Below are 26,623 nucleotides of genomic sequence, written 5' to 3'. Positions count from 1 at the left end.
GCGGCCCCGCCCCGCCCGGCGCCTGCGCGGAGCGGCGCGGCGGGCGCAGGAATGCGCCTTACGGTTAAATAGTGGGGGCGCAGGGGCGGCCGCCGCGGGCGGGCGGCGGCGGCGGCTCGGGGCGCCGGGAGAGCCTCCATGGCGCGGCGCAACTCCCGGGGCGGCGGCACCAGCGGCAGAGGCGGCGCGGCGCTGTTGTGACAGCGGCGGGGACTGGCCTTCCTCCGGCCCCGCTCCCGAGCGGGGGCCCCGCGCCGGTGTCCCAGGGGCGCGGCGGCGGCGCTCACAGAGAGGAGCCGTGGCGGCGGCAGCGGCGGCCGGGAGCAACCGGCGTGTCACCGCCTCTATGATGAAATTCAAGCCGAACCAGACGCGGACGTACGACCGGGAGGGCTACAAGAAACGGGCGGCGTGCCTGTGCTTCCGCAGCGAGCGGGAGGACGAGGTGAGCCCGCCGAGCACGTGGGGCGGGAGGCGCCGCGCTCGGCCCGGCCGAGGTTCCCGTTCCGCCGGCCCCGCCGCTGCCGCATCCCTTTGTCTGGCCGCGGGGCACGGGCGCCTCCCGGGGGACACCCCCAGTGCGCACAGCCGCGCCGGGGCTCCCGCCGCCCCGAGAGCCGGCAGGGGCGGCACGGTGAGGCCGCGCGGTGCCGGCCGGCCGGAGCCGGTGGCGGGCGGCCCCCGGGCTGTGCCGGTCCGAGCGGTGCCGGGGGCGGGGCGGGCGCGCCTCTCGCCCACCATCTTGGGGCGGCGGGGTGCGCGCCCACGTGCGCGGCGCCGCCTTTGTGCGCGGCCCCGGCGCCCCTCGGCGGAGAGGAGCGAGAGGGAGACTCGGCTCCCAGGGCGGGGCGGGATGGGCCAGGACACCGACTGGAACTCCAGGCTTATCTCCTGTGTGCCCGTAACACGCGGAAAACCGGTTAATGTATAATGGCGCGTGGAGGGCAGGGCTGGTGTGTCACCCTGCAGGAGAACCTCCTGCCCCGCTTGGGCGATAAAAAAAAAACAAACAAAAACCTGTGCATGTGACACCTGGTTTTCCCACAGAGAGAGAAAAATGGGGCTTAGAAATATTTTGTGAACGAGGTCGGGAGAGGGAGAGTTGTTGTAGCGGGCAGCGCTCACCCGAAATTTTATGTTGCAGCGGAGTCGGGAGGTGGCAACAAAGTTGTCCCGTGTTCCGAGCCAAGGTCAATGGCACAGCCCGTTATCTGGCAGCTCGACTGATGGATTCATTGCACAATGCCTTTATAGATGGTGTCGGGCTGGAAACATACCCTTCTGCGATTTCTGGTTTTATTTTCTTGTTTAATAGTCATGAAATTACTATAAACGTTAGTGTGTGGGGGTTTTTTCCTGCCTTTTTCTGTAAGTTAGAAGATGCTGGTACCCTTCCCGAGCTGCCAGTACAGCGAATGTCTTTCTTGAACATATACTAGGTAAATATAATTCGGTTGGAAGAGGCCTGATTTCAAAATACAGGCACTTGGGTTTAAACAAAAAAATTATTTCCTATGTGGTATAAATACAGCCTTGGGGCCGTGTTGACGAGTATAAAAGAGAAAGGCACCCAGCAGAAATCTTGCAAGGTCTTGTTACAGCTTTTTTCTTGGCTTATAGCTTTTCCTGGTCTCTGACACTCCAACATACTTCACCACTTTATGTGACTTTAATATTTAGTTTCGGATGCTACTCCAGCTTAGACTTGTATGTGGTTTGAACACCTGAGCCACTGTTATGGCTTTTTGCATCAACTGTAGTTGGAAATTCATTGTTAGGGTCACCTTTGTCAGTGATTTCCATTCATTCTTCATTTCCTGGTACAACTTCTTGTCATTCTCTTTCAGTCTTGCATCCAATGAGATCACTGGCTGCTTCAGAATATTGTTTGTGTGTAATAATATGCTTTGAGGCTAAGGGTGATAGTAGCAGCTTCACTGGGCTGTGTAAGAATAAGGGTACTGACCATTATTGCACTGCAGTCCTTTGTGGTATTCTGGATGGAGTACCTGTATTGCTGGGATGAGGCTCGGCCTTGGCATCATGCAGGTAGACATATTTGAGGCTGAAATGAGTGGGAGAACATCAGATCAGATTTTGGACATAGATTATGTGTGTGGAAACAGTTAAAATTGTTTTCTGACAAGTTATTTCCAGGAAAGCAGTGCCAACAGCTTGAACTTGCTTAGGAGCTGGTTCCCAAGTGTCAGTTTCTTCTGTATCAGAACAGAATCTATTCCTTAGAAGTTTAATGCCTGACTGTTTGTGATTAACTCCAATCACCTGCCATGTTCCCCAAATTAGGTGTTTGATGCTTGCCTCTGTCTTCTTGAACAGTGTTGTCCTGGTAGTTTCTGTGTTGGTCTACTCCATGTGAATGTCTTCATGTTTCTTTTCTAAGTCTCTAGAGATTGCAGCATCAATTTGCAGCCAAGCTACATCTCCAGGGTGTTTAAGTGTCGGGCAGCTTCTGCAGGGAAGGTGCACGAGGGTGTGGTACCTGAATTACTGGAGAAGAAGGAAACAGGAGACTTCTGTAGAAGCTGTTGGGAGGTGAGGGTGGAGGAGAACTACAGGATAGAATAGTTTTCATAGTTATTTTGACTTATAGGATAAGCAAAGAGTTGCTCAACATCGGAGTCGAGAAAATAGAACCAACAACTGAAAACAATTTTTAGTAATACATTTATTTTTAGGAGCCTTAAAAGCAAGAAATCCAATTCGCAACTTTTTTTTTTTTTTTATGAGATGCTGTCTGCAAGACTAAATTTGTTCTACTTTTTATCTGATTAGGGTCTATCTTGAGGAATGAGTAGCTATAACAATCTTGTGATACAAATCTTAGGATTAATCTTTTTTTTTTTTTCTACTTCCATTCTGACTGTCCAGAAGGCTAGTCCCTAGCCAGTTATAGCTGAGCTTAAGCTTTTGTTCCTTCTTTCTTGCACTTAGCTTTCTGACATATCTAAACAGCAGTCATTCCTTTCTTAGCTTTTCTTATGAACTTGAAGTCTTTAATCATCTTCTCTTAAAAACAGTTTTCTCTTTTGTTCATCATGGTAGGTCTTGCATCTCCTTCTGTTTGGTGAATGTATTTTTTAATGTGGGTGACACTTGTGGTTCCTTTAGATGGGGTCATGCTGTGGTGTGTAAAAGGTTACTAACACTTCTCTAGCAATACTAGAAAAGATGTAACAAGATCCATTTATATCGTGATTGTAAAGCTGTTGTGTAGTCATCTTGCATTTACTGGTGATGTCTACATCTCTTAACTTGTTGCCACTTCATGAACTCTCAGCTTGTACCAGAAATCCACAGCAGTGTTTTCACTTGAAGGTGGTCCTTCTTCTGCAACTTCATGTGATGTCCCCTGTCAATATCATGACTTCTGGACTCTGCCTCTCAACTAAAGACTTAGGCATTTTCAGTAACAGCTTTTTGTACCCATTGACAAAAATTGGGCAAGTCACGAAAACATTTTGTATCTCTGTTGTTGATCTAGCAAAATCTGCTTGTTATGGCTTCCTGGTCGACTTCTTAACCACACTGCACTTCTTATACTACCTTTGTAGCCTTGTTGATGTTACAGCTGAGTTTTATGTGTAGTGAAGTAACATCTTGACAGAAAAAGACTAGTCCAACCCATCCCTTACATTTCATTATACATCTATTTATTTTAATACAATTACACAACTATTTACATTGGGTTTCAGTTTGCTTCCTTGTTTCTCAATTTGAAACATAGGTGTGCTGTAGGATACTGCTGAGGCAAAATTCAGCCTGGTGGTTCCTGTATGCGGTTTGAAATACAGATGCTGAACTACTACTTCCCAGCTACAGCGCCCAGGCTAATTAGACTTACTGCCAGACTTGCCAGTCCTTGTTGCCAGGCTTAAAAGTGTTGAGTCAGTTCTCTTGAGTGTTACAGGCCACAAACTGGGCTTCCCTGCAGTCCTGCAACCTGTCAAAAGCTTCTGCTGCGAGAGCTGATATTGCAGCTGAAAACAGGTACCTGAGATGACTGATGATTGTTCAGCTGCACCACTGTGAAAATCCATGTTTCTTCATCTTCAAGTGCCTCCACACAGAACTATTTAGTGCTATATAGTCCATTTTGGTTTATGCTGTCATAGTATATGATTTTAAAAGAAAAATCCTTTAAAAAGGAGGAAGCCCAAACAGCTAAGTAAGATGCCCAGTAGCTTTGGTGTTTTTTTGGCTGTTAAAGCTGTTGGTCCCTTAGACTGTTGTCATTAAAGTGTTGCCTATTTTGGTCTCAGTGCTGTCATTTAGGCTGAAGAGGCAGCAAGATGGCTGGATACGAGCTGAAGTGCTGGTTCCTTTTGTTCGTTAAGGAAACTAACCAGTAATTGCAGGGAGAAATCCCATTAAGAAAATGAAGCAAGGCTATGTGGGCATGCAGTGTGTGGAGGGGGGTGCAGCCTTTTTGCTTTGAACAAACAAGAAGCTGGTAGGTGTGTGCAAAAAAGCTGATGGTATTCAGCAGGCAGGGATGGGCTGGTAGATTTGTCTATGGGGAAATGCAAGTTTCTCTTGAGCAACTAGGAGTGGATGGCAGCTTTAGAATAAGCCTGCAGGAGAGACCGCTTGGTACGGTGAGGACCGACAGCTTCCACAGGTTGGAATTGTTTATGCATTCAGTGTTCTGCAAATAGTAGTTTTACATAAAAATCCTCCTGTCTTAGGGTCTGGGCAGAGGGTAGGCAAGGAAATTCTTACTTTTCAGTGCAGAGAACAAGGCACGCCTTTAAAGCAGCAAGAGCAAATAGTAATAAACATAAATTTTGTACCAATTTGAGTAACTGAAATAATTTTAAAACCTAATTTAATTTTTTTTCCATCAACTACATCTTATACAAATAAATGAGCAGTTATTTTTAAGTATCTTGAATATAAACTTTGAGTGCATTCTAATTACTTTGGCATCTGTAACAGTGCTTTATGTAATCAAATATGGTACTGAAAGCCCTACTTTAGTGTTCAGCCAGCAGTTGCTAGTGGCAGACCTAAAATAGTTTCATATGCAAAAAAAGGCTTCAAGCTTTTCAATTTTTAATTTTGCCTTTGTTGTTCAGCCTTGTACATGAGATGCAAGCAGATGGGAGATTTTTTTAATATTGAGACAGTAGTGAGGACAGTAGTGAGCAATATAACAAATGTATTGCTACACACCTACAGGATATGTAGATTTATTTTTTTGTTCCCCCCCTCTGTAGCAGGGCATACACTTGCGTGTCAACTATCTTATTCTTGACTTAAAAATTATAAGCTCCTAGTCTTATAGCTCCTTTTTGGTCTGATTTAATAACTATTTATTTGCTTGTAGAATGCCAAGATAAAGTGTGGGGGTTTTATGTGTTGTTACAGTGGTCACAGTTTCATCATTTAAAAAAAAAAAAAATAGTGCTCCTCAGTTTTGTACAGCTCTTGCTTCATATTAGCAATGGTTTTATTAAAGGAAAGCATAAAATGTTATTTTTATGTGTGTTGGTCTAAATGGTCTGAAAGCCAGAAAGATCTTTTGTTATGCAACCTGATCTATAAAACCAGGCCCCAGAAGTATCACCTGGCTACCCTGGCAAAATGAGGTGTTCTAGGAATTACTGTAAATAAACTTGCACAGTCATGAAAAATATTCCATACTTGACATGGAATTTTTCATTTGGTTTCATTATCCTTCAGTGTAGAGCTCTCGGGCATAAACACACAAATAATGTGTGCTTTCAGATAACTTGGGGTATGAACATGGCGTGTTATTTAAGGCTGGCAGGGGCTCCATAGTGGTATGGGTTACCTACCATGTGTTATGATGGTCTGATAAAATATAGGCATGTTTCAAATGCCAGAGAATACACATTTCACTATGGACTTTCAAGCATGCTGGGGCTTTTATTTTTTTCTGTTTCATGTCTCTGCCCTCCTAATGGACAGGAAGAGTAATTAACATGGGATAATTGCTGCCTTAGCTTTTCCTCAGCATTTTCTTGACATTTGGACATTATCAGCCAGGTTGGATGAGCAATCTGGTCTAGTGGAAGGTGTTCCTGCCTGTGTCGGCAGGGCTGGAACTACCAGATGATCTTTTAAGGTCCCTTTCACCCCAAACCATTCTATGAATCTATGATCTGCATGTTGTAGAAAAGGTATAGCTTGAAAAATCAAGACCTATAAGCAGCTTCCAAAATGGCTCTTAATGATGTATCTACAGAGGCAGTGTTTGCTTATAGTGTATCCCTGCAGGTTCATGTGGGGTTAAAGCTTGTGTTAATATTAAGAAAAATTGAATGTTAGGTTGTTGTGGTAGGATTTATGTCAGGTAACCAACTCGCGATACAAGACACTGGTGTGCTTATTATGTCCACAGAAAAGCAGTTTTCTACAGGCATGACATATGCACCTTGTTTTCATGCTGCAATATTTTCTGACAAATTCCAACTACTTGCTAACAGTGGAAGCCTGCAGGTTTAGTGAGGCTGTGGGAATTCAGCTGTTCACCATGGCAGAAATCTTCAGTTTTCATTCGTAAGTCTTCAGATACTGACATCAGTCAACTGTGAGGTGTTTTTTTTTTTATTATTTTGAATCCTCAATTATTTTTTCCCCATACCTACGGTATTACTTTTCTTTATCATATGGATTTGTTTAATGGGGTTGACAGTTGCTCAAAGTGGGCTGAGGGGAGAAGGAAATATGACTGTAGGGTTGATGACATCAGGCTAAGATGTCCTATAACAAAGCTCTTTTTGCCCTGTTTAGAAGATGCTGTCTTTTTTAACTAGTTATATTTGTGCTAAGATACTTGAAAAAAATACTTTTTTTAGCTTACTTGTACCATCCTAAGTTTACTTGGGATTTAAGCTGGTGGCAAAGTTTCTATTTGAATTGCTTCAGTTAACTCAGTGGTGCTCAGAACTCCCAAGCTACTGTGAAACAGCATAATGGTAGACTTCTTCAGAAACGTATTAATATCTTGGCTAGATATATATATGCCTATATACACACACACATATGTGTGTTCTTATCTCCAGCTAGGGTTTGTAGACATGGCTGTTTTTAAACATCTCTTATAGATTTGTGAGTTCACAGACTGTAGGTTATGTGTATATTTTTCCAGTCTTGTTTGTAGAACTCTTGAAAAGCTTGCTTTAATTCAGTGGCTTTTTGATTTAGTGCTTAAGCCCTTGTGTGAAGCAGTGCTACAAATGTAAATACTTTTGTCTCCAAAGATCTATCTCAAAGATGGACAAGACTACAAGGTAACTGGTATTTGTCAAGAAATAACCTTGGCAAATCTTTACCTGTGACTGAGCAGCCCTCAAAGGCTTGGAGCTCCTGTTTCTGACAAGTGCTTGGAAGCTGATCCCTTAGTCAAACAGATTATGTTGCTGAGTAACCAGTAAAGCCTAGCTCTGCTTGAGATTAGGCCGAGGTTTCAAGTTAAAAAGAAATGGGCAGCAATATTAATTTTGCTCTTCCCCTGCTACCTGAAGTTGTGGTTTCTCCCTGGGTCTGCATTAGCAAGCATGAGGGGAAGGAGGTTGTGATGTGAAGTGGATTGGGGAACTGGCCCAGCGTGAGAAGTAAAACTTCTTTTATAGGCACTTATGGGAAGTTTCTTGTTTGTTTGCAGGGTTTTTTTTTTCAGCCAGGAATCTGCTTTTGTCATATGTCTGAGTGCAAGATCTGCACCCTTCATCACTGTGTGAGACCTGTAACATCTGTTTCTCCAAAGCATGCTAAAGCTTTGGGGGAGATCAAATGCTACAGGTGACTTGAGTCACTTTATGTGAGAAAATGTGCTCTGTCATGCCATAGTAGTACAGTGCTGTTCTATTCCTGATATGAACACTTTAGCCAAAGAACAAAATGAAGTGTTTTAAATAGCCAGAGGAAGATACTCAAATTCTGTATCACTATAACATGTTAGCCAAATATTTGAATTTAATGTGAAATAAAATTTATAAAATATTATAGCTGTAATAGCAAGTCAACAGCAAAACTTCTTCTGAAAAAGTCTGATGCATCTCTCCTTATTGCCATATAGCCTTAAAGTCAGAAGGTCTCAAAGGAAAAATAGTTTCCAGGTCTAATTTCGAAGTATTACAAAGTTATATCCATATATCTTTACTGTTCATCTTCAGAACGGGGATGAAGTAGCACTGACTGATAGCCAAGTGCTGTGTTGCTGCTTTGAAAAGTGATCTTAAAGTTGGGAGAATATTTCAGACTTTAATATATTGTGTAGACAGAACCCAGTTTTCTGAGATGCATTCAAGATTTGTGCTGAAATTAATGAGCATTGTACTGCTAGTTAACCATTCTTCTGCCATTGTGCTGGCTCCCCACTGAACATCTTTTTAACCTCTGTCATAGCTGGGGACTGCTTTTCAGTCTATTGTCTTTAAAGTGCTTGGCTGGAGGTTCTTGAGTTGGTATAGGCTGCTGTGAAATGAGGAGGTTTCCATGGTGCCTTTCTGCCCCAGCTTGTGCAGCGCTGCCCCTTGAATGGCCATGTCCTAATGGGTGCTGTGTGTGCAGGCTGGACACTAAGCTTTCATGGGGAATCTGCTTTCATCCAGATCACCTTCCTGAACTCATTATCCCACTGTTAGGGGGAAGGTAAGGGTGTTGCAGCCTTGACTTTAATTAATTCCTAAAATGCTGTCAAGTCTGATCCTAAGGTTTTGTTACTACTTTACTAACTTTGTGCATGTTATTTCTCTGTGTTTAAAAAAGAAAGTAATTTTGGAAATTATTGCAGTAACAAATGAGGACTATAAGCAGTCACTCTACTGAGAATCTTTTCAGGAAAGCAAATGTTCCTTACTAAATGCTGCCTGTGTAGCATTGCTATGGCAAGATTTAGAGCTTAATTTTCCAACCTTCTGCAGTCCAAAAAAAAGGCAATGGCATTCTAGGACAAGGATACCATGTTAACCTATAGGGGAGCTGAGAAACTGTTTCAGAACTACTAAGATGAGACAGTGATTCTTAAAATAGAAAAAAAAAAGTGGTAGATAAAGTAAAGCTCTTAACTACAGTACCAGGCTGACATATGCTCTCTGTGCTTTTGCCTAAAAAAATATACAGTTAATTCTTCAAATATGAACCAGTGTTTGTAAGAGATGCTTTTCCTTGCTTCTCAATAGTGTTGCAGCATTCAAATTTGTTCCCTAGTGCTCTTAAGGATGCTCCTGAGCTGAAAACAATGGGAAGTCCAAAGTGTTAGGGAATAATAAAACACTGTTTGTATTCTTCCCTGAGCATCTGTTTTTGGCTGGTTTTAAACAAATCATTGGGCTTGTCTGACCCTTTTGACTGTATTAGGATTAAACTATCTTTCAGACTCTTTAGGGTGCTTGTAACTTTAGCAGACCAACCATGTTGGCCGAGTTTCCATATTGAGTGTGTTAAACTATATTACATTCACCTCCATCAGAACGGCTCCTGTCTTTTTTCTCAAAGTAGACTTGGATTTTTTATCCTTTAAATGTTTCTGAAGCCTATGAAAATATGCAGTACATTTAACAGCATTTGACACTGTTTTGTGTCTGAAAGGTACATCTTAATGCCTTAATGATCTTTTCTATACTCTGATCAGTGTAAATCTTCTGAAATTATTTGTGTGTTCTTGTGCTAGTAGAGTTTGGGAGCCGAATCCTTTGTCTTGCACACACCTGTCTTCCGAGCAGTACACCTGAGCAACATGGTATTCTTTGCAGCAGAGTCACACATGCTCAGCGCTCTTTTGGGAGTGAGGGGTTGATCCCTTTTCTCTAGGATATTGCTTCTTTTAACTGCTAGCTTGGCTGTAAAGAAGGGCAGACTTGGTGATCTCCAACAGGTAATTCAAGCATCAAGTTGGACACAGCTGCTGGAGTAGTGGGAGTGATGAGAGGGGAGAAAATGGCAGTGGGGAAGACAGGAATAGATGGGATTAGGCTGGGAACAGAGAACTTAGTCATCTGATAACAAATAATTATTGTGAAATTGGAATGGTATATTTTCAACGGTCTTTCCTTCAAGTTAGGGATGGCTTTGTTTTGAAGTCTAAAGAATCCAGCTGAGGGGGCTTGCTCTAGCTAATTTAAACTTTATTCTTGCTTTTGTATGTAAATTCTTTTGGTAAGGTATAATGTCCTTCAGTTAAAAAAGATGGAAAACAATGAGATTTTATATAATCTTATACCATTTTCTAACTCTCTAGTGCTTAATATGAAAAAAATAACAAGATTAATAGCTTGGGGCTGTAATTTGTATTGCTCTGAGCTGTTGCCATTTTGGTCTTCTGGAATAAATGGCTACTGTTTCATGAGTGTTTTTGACTTGAGAACACTAAAGAGGCCAAAACTTCAGCATCTTTAGAAATTTTGTTTGTCTGCAAGCTTAGCATTTATAGTGAGCAAGTCCCATAATGCCACCTGCCCTGTAATAATCTTTTTGGTTAACCATATTGTTGTTACATGTATTGATAGGTGCTTATTGCAAGCAGGCTGGCTAACAGTTTCTCCTCCTCTCTACACTCAAAGGTCATTGCTATTCCTGGACTTGGAAGTGAGGTGAAACTTGGCTGGTAACACTTAATGGAAGAATTTTTCTTTTGTTTCCTCTTAGCTGAACTTTGCAGCTTCACTTCTTCACTTGGCAGCATTATGGTATCTTTACCTTAGTCTAAGATAAACTTAGCTTTATAACTAGAAGAGCAGATTTCACTGCAGTACTCTACCTTTTTTGAACAAGAGCTATCAACACTAAGTCTTAGTCAGAGACATAGGAAAGGCAGTGATTGCTAGCAAGTAATACAACTCAAATCTTATTACTTTCTCTGCATCTGGGGATACAGGACAGACTTCTTTGCATAGGCCATACTTTTGCTGGTTTTCTTCCGAGCCTAATGGGGTTATGGTGTAAAATTTGGTGTGCGTAAGCCAGAAAAAAAATACAGGTGTGTGAGATTCTGCAGTCTTTTCCAGTAGACTATTGTAATCTGCTTGACTGTGAGCCTCCTCAGAAAAGACTGGATGTCCAGACAGTCTAGATCACATTTCTCCTAGTTTGATTATCTTCTAAAGGTGAATTGCTGCATTTTTGCTGCTGATTTTTGCACCTTTCTTGGCATGTGAGTACAGTGTTAACCAAGCACAGCTTTTTGGTGTCTTCACAGTTAAATGACATTTATATTTTCAGCCTCATCATTTAGGTACTGGAGAATGTATCTTCTAGCCGCTTACAGATGAAAACACCTCCAAACTACATAGAATGCAAAACAACATACAAAACAACAAAAACATGGAAGACTGCTTGATGCTATGGCTGAAAACATCTGTGGAATGCTTTTCAGCCTTAATACACAATCCTGCAACTCCCAGCTATCAGGTCTTGTTGTTTGTTGAATCTGATTAACACCAAGTATGGCTTTGATAGCATTACCCCAGGATGGATGCTTCATGACCATGTGGCTTCATGTGTTAATGGGTAAAAAAATTATGCATCTGAGGATCTCAGAGATATAACTTAGTTGTGATGCCTTGGATTCAGACTGTGAAAGCAGTAGGATCATAGGAGAATAAAGCATAGAAAGAAAGATGTTTGAGAAAATGCTTCAGTTACAGGGTTAGTGGCTGTTTGTTTGGGTAGTTGCTAAAATGAATTCCCAGGCTGTAATGTTTGGGAGTTTATTGTATATATAGCTGTAAAGCCTATCTACAAGAGTTAATGTATTTTAATGTTGTTTACTTGCTAGATGTATTTGTTTCTGCTTTTTAAAAGGGTAATTTAAAGCTAATATATGTACAAGCCCAGCTTAATAGTCTATTGATCAGATTAGCAATAGTCAATTACTGTATATAAAGGCATAAAAAAATCCTGGCTTTACACTGCACTGCCAGAATGAGCAACCTTAGTAGTAATTAAGAGTTTTATGCTTAGCCTTAACTAAGCAATGAATGCTGATTTTAAATTGTTCTACCTTGATGGGAATGATTTAATGATAATCATCCTTTTGTTCATTATTGTTGCTAGCTTTCACATGACTGGATTGAGTGCTAGCTTCAGCAGCAGAAAAAGATGTTTAATGCTTGTATCTGGAACTCAGAAGTGAATTCATAACTTGATTTTTACAACTGCTCTAAGCACTGCTTAAAGTGGTTCTTTGTAGTGATATAGGTGCTCCACCCAAGTGTTCAAAAATATTTTCTAAAATTACTTTTAGTAGGGCTGTGTAAGGTCTGAATCTCCTGGTAGTGTCAAAGAATCCTAAAATACCAAAACCTTTGGCTGTAAAGATTGAGATGCACTTGTGTCTAAATTTATTGCTTTTGCTGACTATTTTTAGGTTTTTAGACAGCTGAATGTTTGAGTTGACTGAAAACATGAACATTTCAATCAGATGCTAACAATGTTTCTGTACTAAAAGATGTCTCTGCTGTATTCTTTACTTAGCATAGGAAAAAACCTTGGGGAAATTAGTCTTACCATAAAGGAGTCTCCACTGTACTAATCTTGACTGCACATGAGAGAAACATTGCAAGACAGTATTTGTCTGATAAGGCTCTTCCAGGTGCACTTCAGTATGCACACATATTGTTGCATTCACAAAGTATGCAGTCATCTGAATTACACTCCCAGTTCCTGTAGGTGAACCTACAACCTATTTCCATGAGTGCCAAAGGGGCATAGTATAAGTGGTAATAATTTCCCTGTTGCTGTCATCAGAGAGCCATTTTCCTACTTAACCCAACCGGGGGTAAGTTTGAAGTCCATAAAGGTGAGGGCTGGGGCTGTCACTTCAGATGTCTGGCACCAGTTAAAACTATAACCTTTAGACTTGAGGTTCTTGTTCTAGTCTTATGATTGCTTTTCAAGATTTGAGCACTGACCCTGCCCTTTTACTCCCCACAGTTGTCCTTTGACTTCAGGGTAGGGTTTATGTAAGTATTGCCTAGTATAGGAAGCCTTTTACTACACAGATAACTGAGCATGTCTTAGTAACTGGGACATGTCTCAAATATAAGTTAAACTGCCTATTGCCAAGTGCTCTTGAATCAAGGCCTTATTTTCATAAACTTCTACTGCAAAATTGCTCTGAATACAAGGTATCATAGCTGGACAGGTAGACAACATCTCTGCTCTGAATATTATGAAGGACAGGCCCTATAGACAGGGGATTTTGAGTTGGTGTATATCCATGACAGAACCAGCTGAGAGTCAAATTAAGTGAAATTAAGGTGTCTTGGGAAAAAATGTTAAATTTAGAAATCAAATTCAATGTGTTGTTATTTTTCCTCTTACGTAAATGTTTAAAAGAAACCAAATTGGACAAGGGCCAATGAAGTACTCTCCCTGCATTTTAGTTATGCAATAGTGTAAGCATGTCATGCTAACATAACACTCTGATAACTAAAAAGAAGAATGTTTCTGACTAAAAATTAGAAATATTTTCAAAAGTCTTATTTTTAGCCAGAAGATGCCATTCTAAAAGACTAGTTTAACTTCTGTGATGAAAATGTCTTGATTTTCACGCTTTGCCATCTATACAATTTGAAGCCTTAGTTCTGGAAAATACCGTTATTAGATTTTTGTTGTACGCCTTCACTCCTGTGCACATTATTCTGTATTTTCCACATTGTGTCTAAGCATCCAATGAAAGCATTTGTACAAAGAGATTGCAATGACATTGTCTTGACTTAGTTTTATAAAAAAGATTGGATGTTAACTGTTGTTCTCTTTTTCCAACTCCTACTTGCCTATTTTGTTTCTGAAGTCTAGAATCCATCTGGCTTGGTGAATAAGTGCATTGATGAAAAAGCAGATAGTAGTGAGATTCCTGACTTGTGAGCTGTATTTTAAAAGTCACTTGCAATTATTTATAGGTGCTGTTGGTAAGCAGTAGCCGATATCCAGATCAGTGGATTGTACCGGGTGGAGGAATGGAACCAGAAGAAGAGCCAGGGGGAGCAGCTGTGAGAGAGGTGTATGAAGAGGTAACTAAACAAAGTAAAAAATACAGTTGATCTTTGCTGCTGTTGCCTTCAGATGGGAACCAAGAAGGAAGAGGGGAATGCCTCCTTTACCCACTATTTGACTGAGACCTTTGTGGTTATGGAATTCAAAGAACTGCAGTTCTGTGTGTTAGAACTGGGGTGTAGTGTGGTAAGGTGAACCAATTAACTTAGCTTCTTCACAGCACTCTTTCATTTCATAGCTAGTTTCTGTCTGCCTTTACAAACAAGTACTGGAAGTAAAACTGTGACTTTATGCCAAATGACATATTATAGTAGTGTAACATTGCTGTGTTTGTGAAGAAAATGTTTGACTTGCAGCTCTTCTAGAACAGAGTGAAGGTAAACTAACCATTAACATGTAACTGCATAAGAACAAGAAATCAACAGACCTTTGAGGGCATTCCAAACTAAACAGATTAGAAACTGATCTAGCTGAGCTGTTGAGAATTCATACATTTAAGGCTGCTTATCTATAAAAAAAGCACTATGGTTATAGTTTGCCTTTCTATCTCTGCCCTATGACTAGGCAAAACAGAGCTTTAAGTCATGATGAATTCATGCAGTTTTCCTATACTACAATACTTAAATTCTAAGTTCAGAATTATGGGGTTTCATTTGCCATTTATTTTTCCTAGGGAAATTGTCAAAAATATTGTGTTTCTTTAATATCTAACAGCCATGTCTAAACCAAATAAAACTGCAAGAAAAATCAAAATATAATACTTTCAAGTACAAGGTCTAAGATTCTTTGTAAATTGGATGCATTCTGGTGAGTGAGTGAAGTACAGGATTTCTACTAGACTTAAAAAGCTTTCTCGTCCAATTTTGCTATTCCCAAAACACACTAAAAATGTTGCTGATTAGAATGTGTAACACTTTTTTTTCTATTAGCTATTTTTCTATTAGCCATGCTATTTGGTGGTTTAAGGTGCTTACCCTTAAGACTGGTTCTGTTGTGGTGTTGAGGCTTAAGAACTTAATGTAGATGTGACTTGCACCGAACAGTGTCTGCTATTCAGTGTCAAAATGAAATCTTCTGTGAACTGTGATTCAGTGACCCTTCTCCCATTTTACTTGGGGAACAGGCTAGTTCACTGTTCACTGCCCTCAGGAGCCATCCTGCAGCAAGGTTTGAGAATGAATAAGCCTCCCTGAATCAAAGGTGTTCCAGACTGAGTTCAGTTTTGCTGGAGGAGCCCATTTTGACCTACACAAGATGTACTCAGCCACAGGGTACAGTCCATTTGAAAGGAGCAAAGAGTTTGGATTCTAGCAATGAGTCAGCAAAGATTTAGGCTTCCAAGCAGTAGTAACACCTCTAGGGAAAGTCTTGTCTTCCCACTGTCACGAATTCATGGGTAGGACTAAAAAGCACAGTCCTCTCCTCAGTGTTCTTAGGAACACTGGTAATTTTAATTGCTGATCTGACTATAGTCCAAGATAAGGGATAGTAAAGTTTCATCTCCATGTTAAATTAGAGCTGACTAAACTGTAGTCATATGTTTGGGTTTTTTTCTTTGGTGGTAAAGAATGGATGATCTTGAAGGGACTATGCTTTTTATGATGTTTTTGAGTATAAAATTCCAGCCATGTTCAGCTTTGAGCTGTGCTTGCAAATGCATGAAGAGTTTTCACAGACATGGGGCTTTAATAAGCAAAACTAATTTGGCTACACTTGTTCTACTCCCTCAGAATTTCTGGGGTATGGTAGCTTGTATAGCTGATCAGACTTAAAAGCTCATGTCTTAAAGTAAAATATTCTTCAGCTACCGGCTAAGTCTTATATGCTTGCATGAGATCACCAAGTGCCACTTTTAAAGAAAAGAGTGGTATTTAGGGGTTTGAGCCATGGAAATTCATACTGACCTTTCTAAAGGTAGATGTCCTTTCTATTTTTATCCTAAGGTCACCTGGCAAGCTGGTTACAGTACAGTGAACTGTTAAGAGTTTTGTGAATGAATAAACTTCAAAGAAAGCACAGTGGTGCTGGTTTGAAATGTGTTCCTTCAGTATTGGGTCATGCACAAACTAATAACTTATTAAAATGGGTAAATTAGTGGTGGGAATTACAATGGCCTTCATTAATGGTAGAAGTGTTGCTAGCCCACTGGCTTTAAATATCCTCACTTCTACACCAGTAGTAGTGTATTTAGAATCTTTGTTTTACAACTCAAAACATCATGTAATCAGATGTAGGCACATGGCAGTTGTTTCATAGTCTGCCTGTGTACATGCCTCCAGGGTTTTTTTAATTCTTCACTTTTGTTCATGTTAGTGATATGGGTTTTTACCACTACTGAATATTTACTGTTTCATTTAAGGCTGTCTGACACTTCACAGGTTACAGGAAATTGACAGTTACCTTAATTATTTAGCTACAATAAACTTTTACAAACCTGGAAATAGAATACCAAAATGAAGTTGCAGTATAAAGCAGTCCCAGAAGGGTATTGAACCTCATCTAAATGAGGAGCTACTCCATTAATGAATTTGGAGCTTTGTCTTTAATTGCATGAAAGATGAAAATAAGTTGTTTGCACATGCACTGTTCAAAGAAAAATGACACAAACGAGTGGCAAGCCAATGATGCCCAGCCTTGTAAATGGAAATCTTCAGTGAACTTGGCTGAACTTTTCTTGTTCCCTCCCTTTTCTTGCTCCATCTTACAAAAAAGAGGTTCTTGCTTTGTTTGTCTTAGTAGTGTATTGAAAGGTCTGTGAGAAAATATGCAATCTCTCCTAGCCCTGTGTGGCTGTAGTTCCTGAGAAGTGAGGTGATCCTGAAGATGAATTTGTTGCAACTGTGAAAATGGCAGTAATATCAATTAAGACTTCTCTTGGGAAATAGAGGAATTAGCACCAATGGGCATTTAATATTTGAAAAATAATTGGGTGCTACAGGCTAGAATTAGACACTGCAAAAATAAAGTAATAAAGCACACTCTCAGCTGAAAGATTAGGCAGATGTAGTCAAACATTTCATTTTATAGAATTATGCAAAAATATGGGGCAGGAATAGTCTTGCTACCATCCGTTTCAGGAGTGTAGCCATTAAAATGGCTACAATACTAACTTACTAACTTTGAGTTACAAATAACTCAAATCTCTCAGATCTTCAATAACTTTCTGCCCTAGTAGACTGTTAGCTTAGGAATTAAACTGCAGCATGACTCTTGCTCCATCTACAGGAAACAGGCGAGCCTGGCGCTCATCTGGACTGCAGTACCTCCACAACTGCGAACAGGAATGACCTCCAGGCCAGACTGATTGTGGGATGAAGTGGATAGTTTTCTCTCTTGTGGCTGGATTTAGACTAATGCTAAAATACATGCATAAGATTCAGATCTGAGGTCCTATTTGCATAGTACTCAGACTTCCTTAGAGAATTGTTCTGGGGAAGTGTAGCACTTCATTCAACAGCTTGCTTGTTGGAAGAAAGCTGGAGTTTTTCCAGGGTTTTCTCTGAAACTTTAAATGGCCTTACACTTATAGACACTGTTGTCTGCAGGCATGATGCTGCATTTTGGAAAAATATATATTTGAGTAGAGAATAATTAGACATCAGTTATAGTAATCACATCTATGTAGCAACATCTGGTTGCATCAAAGCTTCACTTCAAGCTTTGGGGAGTTTTTACACTTGATGTAATGGAGTGCTTCTAATAGTTTCATTCACAATTACTCAGCTAAGTGTATTTGTATAAAACATTGATTTGCTTGGAGGGAGAAAAGAGAAACTGTTAAGTAAATTCCACTTAGAGTAACATTGATAAATTCACATTGTGACTATGGGATACCAATAAGTTGACAAAACTCTGTGCATGCTATTCAGTATCAGTAAACCTAGCTGGTCATGGTGGTTTTGCCACATGTTAAATATTAGTTAGTTGTCAAACTCCCACTTGAAGTGATACTGTAATGCTGAGGAAATCAAGACTGATCAGGAAAACTTAAACATTTCTTCAGCATGCTGTTTTTTTGTGAATAAGTGCTTTTTCATTACCCAGTACAAAGCACAAGCAATCTTTAGTGCCTCTTGGGCACAGCTTACTCTTCCAGCCCAAAATAAGGGCCTGTCACTTTCCTAATTAATGTGCTGCTTAATTACTTATCTATCAGGTCCAGTTGTGTATTTTGGCTTTATGAACTCTAACAGGTATCTTGGCCATCACAGCAGACACACAGAATATTGTATGTAGTTTTGCATTAACTTTTGCTCTAGCTCTTGCTCTAGACAAGCAAAATGCCTTGATGATTTTGCACAGGATGTGATTTGGCTTCCTTCACCAAAATGGCTTAATAAATAACACCAGCCATCTGCTTTCTTTAAAAAGTCACAGAAAACATCCACTTGTAAGACTTTTATTAGACTTACTGCTAAAGCCTGCCCAGTTATTTGTCAGAGTTACTTATTAAAATGTAATGAGGATCTATATGGTCCTTTATATAAAGACATAAGACATCAGTAACTGTCTTTGGCTAAGGCTAGAAGCTTGAGACTGAAAATCAGAAAATGTCATCTTAGCACTAAGAAGCCCTATTTTAAATATTGGTTATACAACAAGACAAAAACAATCTAAATATGGCTTTGTCTGCTAGTAGGCAACATATGCCTTTATGTATCAGTCATATGGACTGAGTTTTGTTTAGAATTAATGGATGATTGTAAGCAATGTCCTGTGGAAGAGGCACTATATATTACTTCTGGAAAAGCAAGACTTACAGTCTTAGTTGAAAGTAATGACCACCTTTTGTGAATTGATAAAAATCACAAAGCATGGGCTGATGCAGGGATTATTTTAAAATATTGGAGTAAAACTCTGAATTGAAAGCCTTTTGTAATTGTACTAGCTAGAAAAAGAGTTTAGAACTGCAGAGAATTGGGGATATAAATTTGGGATTTATGTTACATGCCAAAAGCTACTTTGATATGAAAACCAGCACACATGAAGTCATTATGCTGCAAGATCGGTGCAATCTACAGTTTAACTTGTTACTGTATTTTGAAAACTTGTACTTAAATTTCTGTGTAAAATAGCACAGGAGTTTCAATGTCTGCTTCTTTAGATTAATTCTAATACTACTTGAAATTCTCTTGTCCTTCCTATTTTCCTGGATTATTTCAGTATTGGGTATGATTTATCTATTTAATAAAATACAGTACACTATAGATGTGGTAAGTGATAAAGTATTTGGGTCTGGATGGAAACATTGAAAGATTTATGGATTCTTTGATCCACTCATTAGAACAAGCTTTTGTACTCTAATGCTTATAGTTTAAAATCTCCAAAATTAGTGCAGCACTTTCTAATTAAAGCTTAAGTTAAAAATTAAATAACCCTAATAAGAAAGAGTATGTATGATGTAGGATGATGATACAGATACTTTATATTCTTTTTAAATTAATACCAAATGCTAACACTTTTTCCTGTTTGTTTTATAGGCTGGAGTAAAGGGAAAGCTAGGCAGACTACTTGGGATATTTGAGGTGAGCTTATTTCCTTTAAGTTCTAAAAGCAATGGTTTGTTTGTGAGAACTGATAAGCTGCAACATCAGACTTAAGTTCAAAAGTATTACCTACCTATAATTTTGCAGAGTTATTGGATCTGCTACATTAGACAGGACTTTAGGAGGTGTTACATGATGTGTAAAGATTTGAATAAGAAGAGTTCGAAGTACTTATACCAGTTTCACAGAATATTCTCAGTTGGAAGGGACCCACAAAGATCATCAAGTCCAACTTTTAAGTGAATGTCTTGTAGAGGGATCAAACCCATCACCATGGTGTTATCCAGCACCAGGCTCTCGCCAGCTTAGCTAATCTCAGGTCATTTTTGGCCCTTACTGGAAATATTAAATTAGTACTTGGACAATACCTAGATGTTAAAAAAAACCCCAAAAACTTAGAAACCAAATCATTCATAGAGTTCTGAAACATTACACCAGCCTTTCTTGAGGCACTCTTTTGACATTTCCTTCTTGGTTAGATTTTGCTGAAGTACTTTGTCAACTTTCATACATGTAAATTGATGAGTCTGGATATGAATTCTCATTATGGCTTTGATTCATTAAAAAAAGGTCAACACTTTGGATAACAGATAAATCCAACCTTTAGCAAACTATGTGATTCAAAACATCTATTTGATAGCATAAACATCAGACTCTGATCTACTGACAGCGCGAGGACATGCTAGCTGGAACTCCATGTTAGTCTTGGTGTTGCCCATTTCTGCTTAGGTTCTAGACAGGAGCAGGCTGTAGTTTTAATAGTTTTCAGCTCCTAATACATCCAGTGTTCCTCTGTTGTGCTGTATATTAAGTGGAAGTCCCTTACTCTCAGGTACAAACCTTCACACAGCTTTTATAGTGGATTCCTGACAGGGATTTCCTGTCATGTGTCCTATTGTGTCAAGTATGCAAGCCATGATACAATTAATTAGAGAAGCTCCTGTAGCACCTGAAGCTTTGTAGTTAGCACTACTCACATTTTTCTGATGTATTTTGGGTTTGAGTAGAACTATCATGTGTATGGATGGTCCTACACATTAACAACTTGGCTGTGTTTTAATTCTGCTGGCCAATCTACAAAAGTATTCCCTATTTCCCAGCTCAGACCAAAAATCCCAGGATACTTATATTGTTGGCTTAAGACAGGGGCTGCAAAGCATGATAATTCACTGCTAATTCAGGTATATGTTCTTCTGAAGCCATTTACAGCAGCTAGACCAAAAGAGAGAAGAATTGGTGTTGTGTCAATTTCTAGGTTACTTCTAACTTAAATCAAGGCCCTACTTTTGTTTATAAACAGGCCCCCAAAAACTGTTGTTCGTACCATTGAGGGGGCCACTGGGGGTGGAACTAAGAGAAGATGGAAATAAATTCTGCTGCTGAGTCCTCTTGTTCTAGAAATACAACCAGAAAGGATATGTGTTATAAATATATGTATCCTGTTTAATGGTGATACTGACAAAGAACTCCTGGAGAATTTTTATTTCCTAGTAAAGCACAACAGTTCAAAACGGTATTAAGCTTGTAGTGAAACAAAGTTAAAAGTAGGAAAGGTTATTGGCACAAGGCCATAACATATCTTAGTTCTTAATATAGTTGTAATTGTAGATGGTCCTGGTTTTGTTAGTTCAGCTCTTCTCCAAGGGGAAAGATGGTCTGACTGGTCAGGTAGCACCTCAAACACTGCCACTAGCCTGCTTTGAAGTAGCAGGAGTAATGTCTATGCCAACCTCGTGTGGACTGGCTGCAGCCTTGCCTTGAGCAGATGCCTCTGTCAGACTCTGTTTAACCTGCCTTGTGCAAAACACATGCCTTCTAAACAGGTGGTGCGTGCTGCCATCGTGGCAAACCTGCTGAATGAGCAGATGACAATGATTTTTGCATTTGTCATGATTGCAAGCATAGGCTATTTAATTTGCCTCTCTCACAGAGTGAAACTTTATTGCCATTTATTGCCGTTGTGTAGATGACGCAGCCACATGATGCAATGTTTCCATCTTGCAAAAAGTGTTTGGGTTTTTTTAAATGACCTTTCATCCAGGAAATGCTTTGTGGAAACAGTTTTAGCAAATGTGGTGTACTGTGGTAATTAATAACATATGTAAAAGATAAGTTAGTAGTACTTGTTTAGGGCAGTATTAGTGGACAACTGCTAATATTTAGCTGGATGACCAAGAACACACTTTGGTCAGAACTTCACAATCTTCTGCATTGTTTGTACTGTCTTTGGTTTGGTTCAGGTTTTTTAGTCTAGTAAAAGAGAACAGCTGTTTCAAATAAAACTTTTGTTTTCCCATCATTTTGGGTCTCATCAGTACAGATGTTTGTTTAGTGAAAATAAAAGCCAGGCTTGCTGGCAACTATCCTTTAGAGGTAAGTAATTTCTAATCTTGTAGTTGTGGTAGGTCTGTAAGTTATTTAGATGAGAATTTAAACTTGTACTTCTAATATTCAAGCAGAACCAGGATCGGAAGCATAGGACGTACGTTTATGTTCTTACTGTGACAGAAATACTGGAAGACTGGGAGGATTCAGTTAATATAGGTAAGTTAATATTCTCTGTCCTTATGTGCTCACTTAAAAATGTTTTAAACAAACTTCATTTTTCTGAAGCAATTGGTATAATTCAGGGACAATACTAATTCTGTTCTTGGAAAAGTCAAGGGATGCTGTTTTTGCACACTTCAATACACACGTATCTAGGGTCACTTCCAATGTGGTGTTGCTCTTATTCTTAGAATGCTCTACTTATTATAACATTATGACAGAATAAACATTGTAACTTTTTAAAGGTCAAATACTACACTGCCAATTTGTTTTTTCCATAAAAGGTAGAACGTTTTACTGATACTCCAAGGTGTTTTTGAAAGTGTCTTTGATCTTAAACAAGTGGTTTATATATGTTCAAGCACAGTACTTGTAATGCTGTAGAACCAAGTGAAAAATAGAATTAATTCCATTTTTAACAGTACTAGCATTGACCTTGTCTATATGTATTTTCAGAGACTTTGAATTTTAGAGGACTGACTTGTAAAAGAAAGATGATCTTAAGCTGATCTTAGTAAAGTCTTGAAACAAGTAACTGCATATACAGATGCATATGGAGATTTTGAGTATGGAACATGGCTTTTGAAATCAGACCAAGCCATTCTTCGTGCATGCATGTTCAGTCTAAAGACTGGTTTTTGGCTAGGCATGACAATGCAGTACTAAGTTATATAAATAACATCACACTTTCCTCTAATGACCAGATGTGACTTTTGGAGTATATAAGGAGTCACATGAGTTTCTGTCCAGTATTTGCTCCAAGAGAGTTATCTGAAAGGCTTTATTATGAATTGCACTTCAGTAAGCTTGAGTGAATCTCTTACATTGATCAGTTCTTTCAAGATCTTTTTGTTCACTCTTTTGCCTGACAACTTCAACTTCCAAAGAACTGAGAAAAAGTGAGTAACTATATAGCAACCAGTTGTGCTGTTAAAATTTTATAACTCTGTTCTTTCTTCTGGATTGTACTCATTCAGGAAGGAAAAGAGAATGGTTTAAAGTAGAAGATGCAATCAAGGTCCTTCAGTGTCACAAGCCTGTTCATGCAGAATACTTGGAAAAACTGAAACTGAGCTGTTCACCCACTAATGGAAACTCTGTGGTTCCCCCTCTTCCAGACAATAACTCCTTATATGTCACTTCTGCACAGACTTCTGGGTTGCCCTCTACTGTGAGATAAACATTTGGATTACCTTTTTATCCGTGTCATCACAACAGGAGACATCTGTGATCACATGTAGGCATCTGTATAACTGTCAGGTCTAAGTGAAATATGTGAATGTGTCATAATGTCAAATTTATTTGAACATGTTTTTCTTTTAACAATGTAAAGTAGTATTTCAGCAAACCAAAGCCATATAGGGAGTTTTTAAAGATGCCTTAATAGGCCATTAAAAACAAAACTTGACTATATAAATTTATAAATTTCCATATCTGCTAAAATAAAATATGCATCTCAGTGGTGTTCAGCTTATTTAAAACTTGTGAGTTTTTGTCAGTAGTTAAAGCTTGAGCAAATAGTCTTATACTAAACTCTTACTTGGTATCCACAGATGAAAGTGCTAAGACCTTAAGCTGGCAGTATTTGGGTTAAATGGATGTGTCAAAGGCAGAGATGCACAAGGGTGACTACAATAAAGCACTAAACCACATTCAGGCCTGTCAAGAGCAAAGGATACCAACACTGCTTGCCTCAATTATCCAAAAGGTTGCCTTGTCCTATGCAATCTTCATGTAACATATAACTAGGGCAAGAACAATAACTTTGTCTTGCAGCTACCAAAACTGTCCACTAGACTTCTGTTTCATCACTTGGTCAGCTGGTGAACTGTCAGAAGAATTGTGTGAAAAGCATTGTAGATCCTTCTTCCTCTCTTTTTTTTTTTTTTTTTTTTTCCTTTTAACCTTAATAAGTGTTTTGTTCCTGCAGTGTGTTGCAATTTAAAAATGTTTGGAGGAAAGTAAGGCTTAACCAGGGGCACCCTTAGGTTGCAGAGGTGTCCATTAGCAAGTTTGTGTTGAGGTGCCTTGCCCTGCAGGAGCCAGTAGTGCTGCCTCCAGTGCTTGGGTACCTACTACACCAGTACAGAAATAATACTCCTTGGTCATATTAGAAAGAGTGCTGAAACCCCCAATTTTAAGTTAATTCTTAAATCCTTCAGTTCTACTGTTTTAACATCAATTATTTTAGCTTCTTCAAATAAAAGCTGGCCTCTTGGTAAAAATATAGTTGGAATAAATGAGGTATAGCTGATGACCTCCCTGTTCTAATTATTTCTCCTGCTTTTCATTCAAGAAGATGAAAACGAAATCTACTGTTGGTCTTAAAGTTTTTACCATAGGATTACTCTCTCTGTATGTGTGTGTGCATGGTTTCTTCTACAAGAACACAATCTAATTCACATGAACATCCTACTTCTGTATTTTTTCTAGGATCTAAACCCACCTGTACCTCCTTTATATCCAGCCAAAACAGGTAGAGGTAGACTACTACCTCACGTGTGAAGTTTATTCTGGGAAAAGCTCATTCTCTTATACAACATTTGAACCTTTGTAAATAGTCCAACTAGTAAATAGTGAGTGTAAAATGGAAAATAAATGTAATTTAAACCTTTTGTTACTCAATACACAAATGGTTAACTTCTACTTTTTTAACACAAATTGTGTAAAATGCTGCTATGAATTTTTTTGTGCTGTTACACTTTTTTAGGGAAAAAAAATGTTGCCACAAGTTACTCTTAGAAAAACAATCTTGTGCCATATGTAAATGCAGTGAGACTAGGGAGACAGATGATCTGCTGCTCTCTTTGAAGAGGCATAAATACTACTGAGAAGAGGTGTGAGCCACAAAGCTGAAGACTTCTGGAAGAGTGGGTAGGACTCTGCTTTCCATCCCTCTTAGCTCCTAGTCCAGGTCACTTCCAGAACTGGAAAGAACACACAAGTGTTCAGGTGCATGTAAAGGTGGAAGTATTGCCAACAACTTACCCATCCTTTCAGCTGTGAGGTGGGAGGCCAGGGAAGGAAGGAGCACTGCTCTTTCAGTCATGCACACATGGGTACACCTATTTGACACTGAACCTGTTCCAGACTGGGACACCATTTGCTCAGCTCGCTACTTTAAACTCTTTTGCCTGGTGAAACAGGAGAAGATGAGTTTGAGCACAATGAATGTCTGATCTTTGTTAAAATCATACTCATGGTGTGGAAGGGTACCTCTGGCTCCAAAGCTGCCTTTTAAAGAATGAATCATGTAGCTCCCTTTTTTGATCACTTTACTGCTCATTTTTTTTTGTTCAGTAGTTATTTTAACATTTAAATTGAACAAACTTGTATAGGTTTTCTTGTAACAAGATTATATCAAATCCATGAAAGCTAAAACAGAATCCAGACTTGAGTTTTTATTCATTTAAAAAAAACCCGCTGTCTCCATTTCAAATTCTTGGAATGAAATCAATCCAAGCTTGTATGAAATTTAGTGGTAATGCATGATCTTATTTTGTAACTCTTGAATTATGTATTTGATAACAATGTAAAATGTACAGTATTACTGTTGCTAACAAACTCAGAGTTGATTGCCTATAAATATTTTTGGTCACACACATTTGAGCTGTTCAGTAGTGCCAGACAGATTTTATTTTATTTTTTTTTAAATGGCATTTGTTGTATAAATCTCTTCAGTCTCTATGCAACCTTCAGAATGAAGCTCTATTGCTTTGACTCCCTTTCAAAAAGAAATGTTTAGTGAATCGCAGCTGTAAACTGAAGACACTTCAGTTTTGCTACAGGGAAAAACTGTAGTAAAGGGACAGCAGTGTGGCTTCAGTACTAATGAAACCTGACACTAAACTCCAACAGCAAGAGTTGTAAAAATGGGAATACAAAGGCTACAATTTTTTCTACTACCTATCAATTTTAATGTTAGAAGCATTTTGTTTTTACATGAATCTCTAGTTCGATGAGCCAAACCTATTTCAAACAAAGCAAATTGGGATTTTTCTCACACCAAAAATTCTGTACAATGTATCCAGATTTGGTTCTCCAGAGGAAAATGGGAAGAGACAGGTTGTCATCTGCAATTGTCAGAGTCTAGTTTATACTGCTGCTTTTCCTAGCTGATAGGTTTTGAGATTCTCATGAGTTACATTATGGTGGTATCAAAGGAAAAAGAGCCTTAAAATCATTTTAAAATCTCATGGAGCCAGAATTAAGCAAAATTGATATGTTTTTAAACACAAGAAATCCTGAGGTATTGCAGAGAGGCTGTTCAAGTGAAAAACCTTATTTTGGTGCTTACTGCACCCCTGACTTAGCCTAGCATTGTTCTGTTAACAATGTGCTGTGAAAAGAAACATGAGGGGCAGACACTTGGTTTACTTACCAGCATGATTTGTGAAGTGAAAACTGAAAGGAAGGGGGGTGGGAAGGGAATTAAGTTGTAAACATTTTGACCTGCTTGCATGGATTTTCTTTAAAGATTGATGTAAGAATTTTGACTTTTTATATTTGAGAAATACCAGAATAAAATCTAAATTAGTCCTGTG

The 26,623-nt window shown here is 39.2% G+C and overlaps 1 protein-coding gene across 2 annotated transcripts; it reads left to right on the top strand.

The window, feature by feature from the left end:
* Positions 1–99: 99 nt before the first annotated feature.
* On the top strand, positions 100–26,623 carry NUDT4 (nudix hydrolase 4). 2 transcript variants are annotated; one of them, XM_086887761.1, is made up of 5 exons: positions 100–445; positions 13,893–14,003; positions 19,467–19,511; positions 21,989–22,076; positions 23,057–26,623. In XM_086887761.1, the coding sequence occupies exons 1-5, from the start codon at positions 347–349 to the stop codon at positions 23,257–23,259; spliced, it is 546 nt and encodes a 181-aa protein (XP_086743887.1). In that variant the 5' UTR covers positions 100–346; the 3' UTR covers positions 23,260–26,623. The 2 variants fall into 2 exon arrangements, with proteins under 2 accessions (XP_086743887.1, XP_086743888.1); XM_086887762.1 differs by having other exon boundaries at positions 102–445; positions 21,992–22,076.

Source organism: Cyanistes caeruleus, chromosome 4 (assembly GCF_971803275.1).
Source record: "Cyanistes caeruleus chromosome 4, bCyaCae1.hap1.1, whole genome shotgun sequence".
NCBI lineage: Eukaryota > Metazoa > Chordata > Aves > Passeriformes > Paridae > Cyanistes > Cyanistes caeruleus.
The sequence above is the reverse complement of the archived record's forward strand: the minus strand, read 5'-3'. Positions and strand labels throughout refer to the sequence as shown.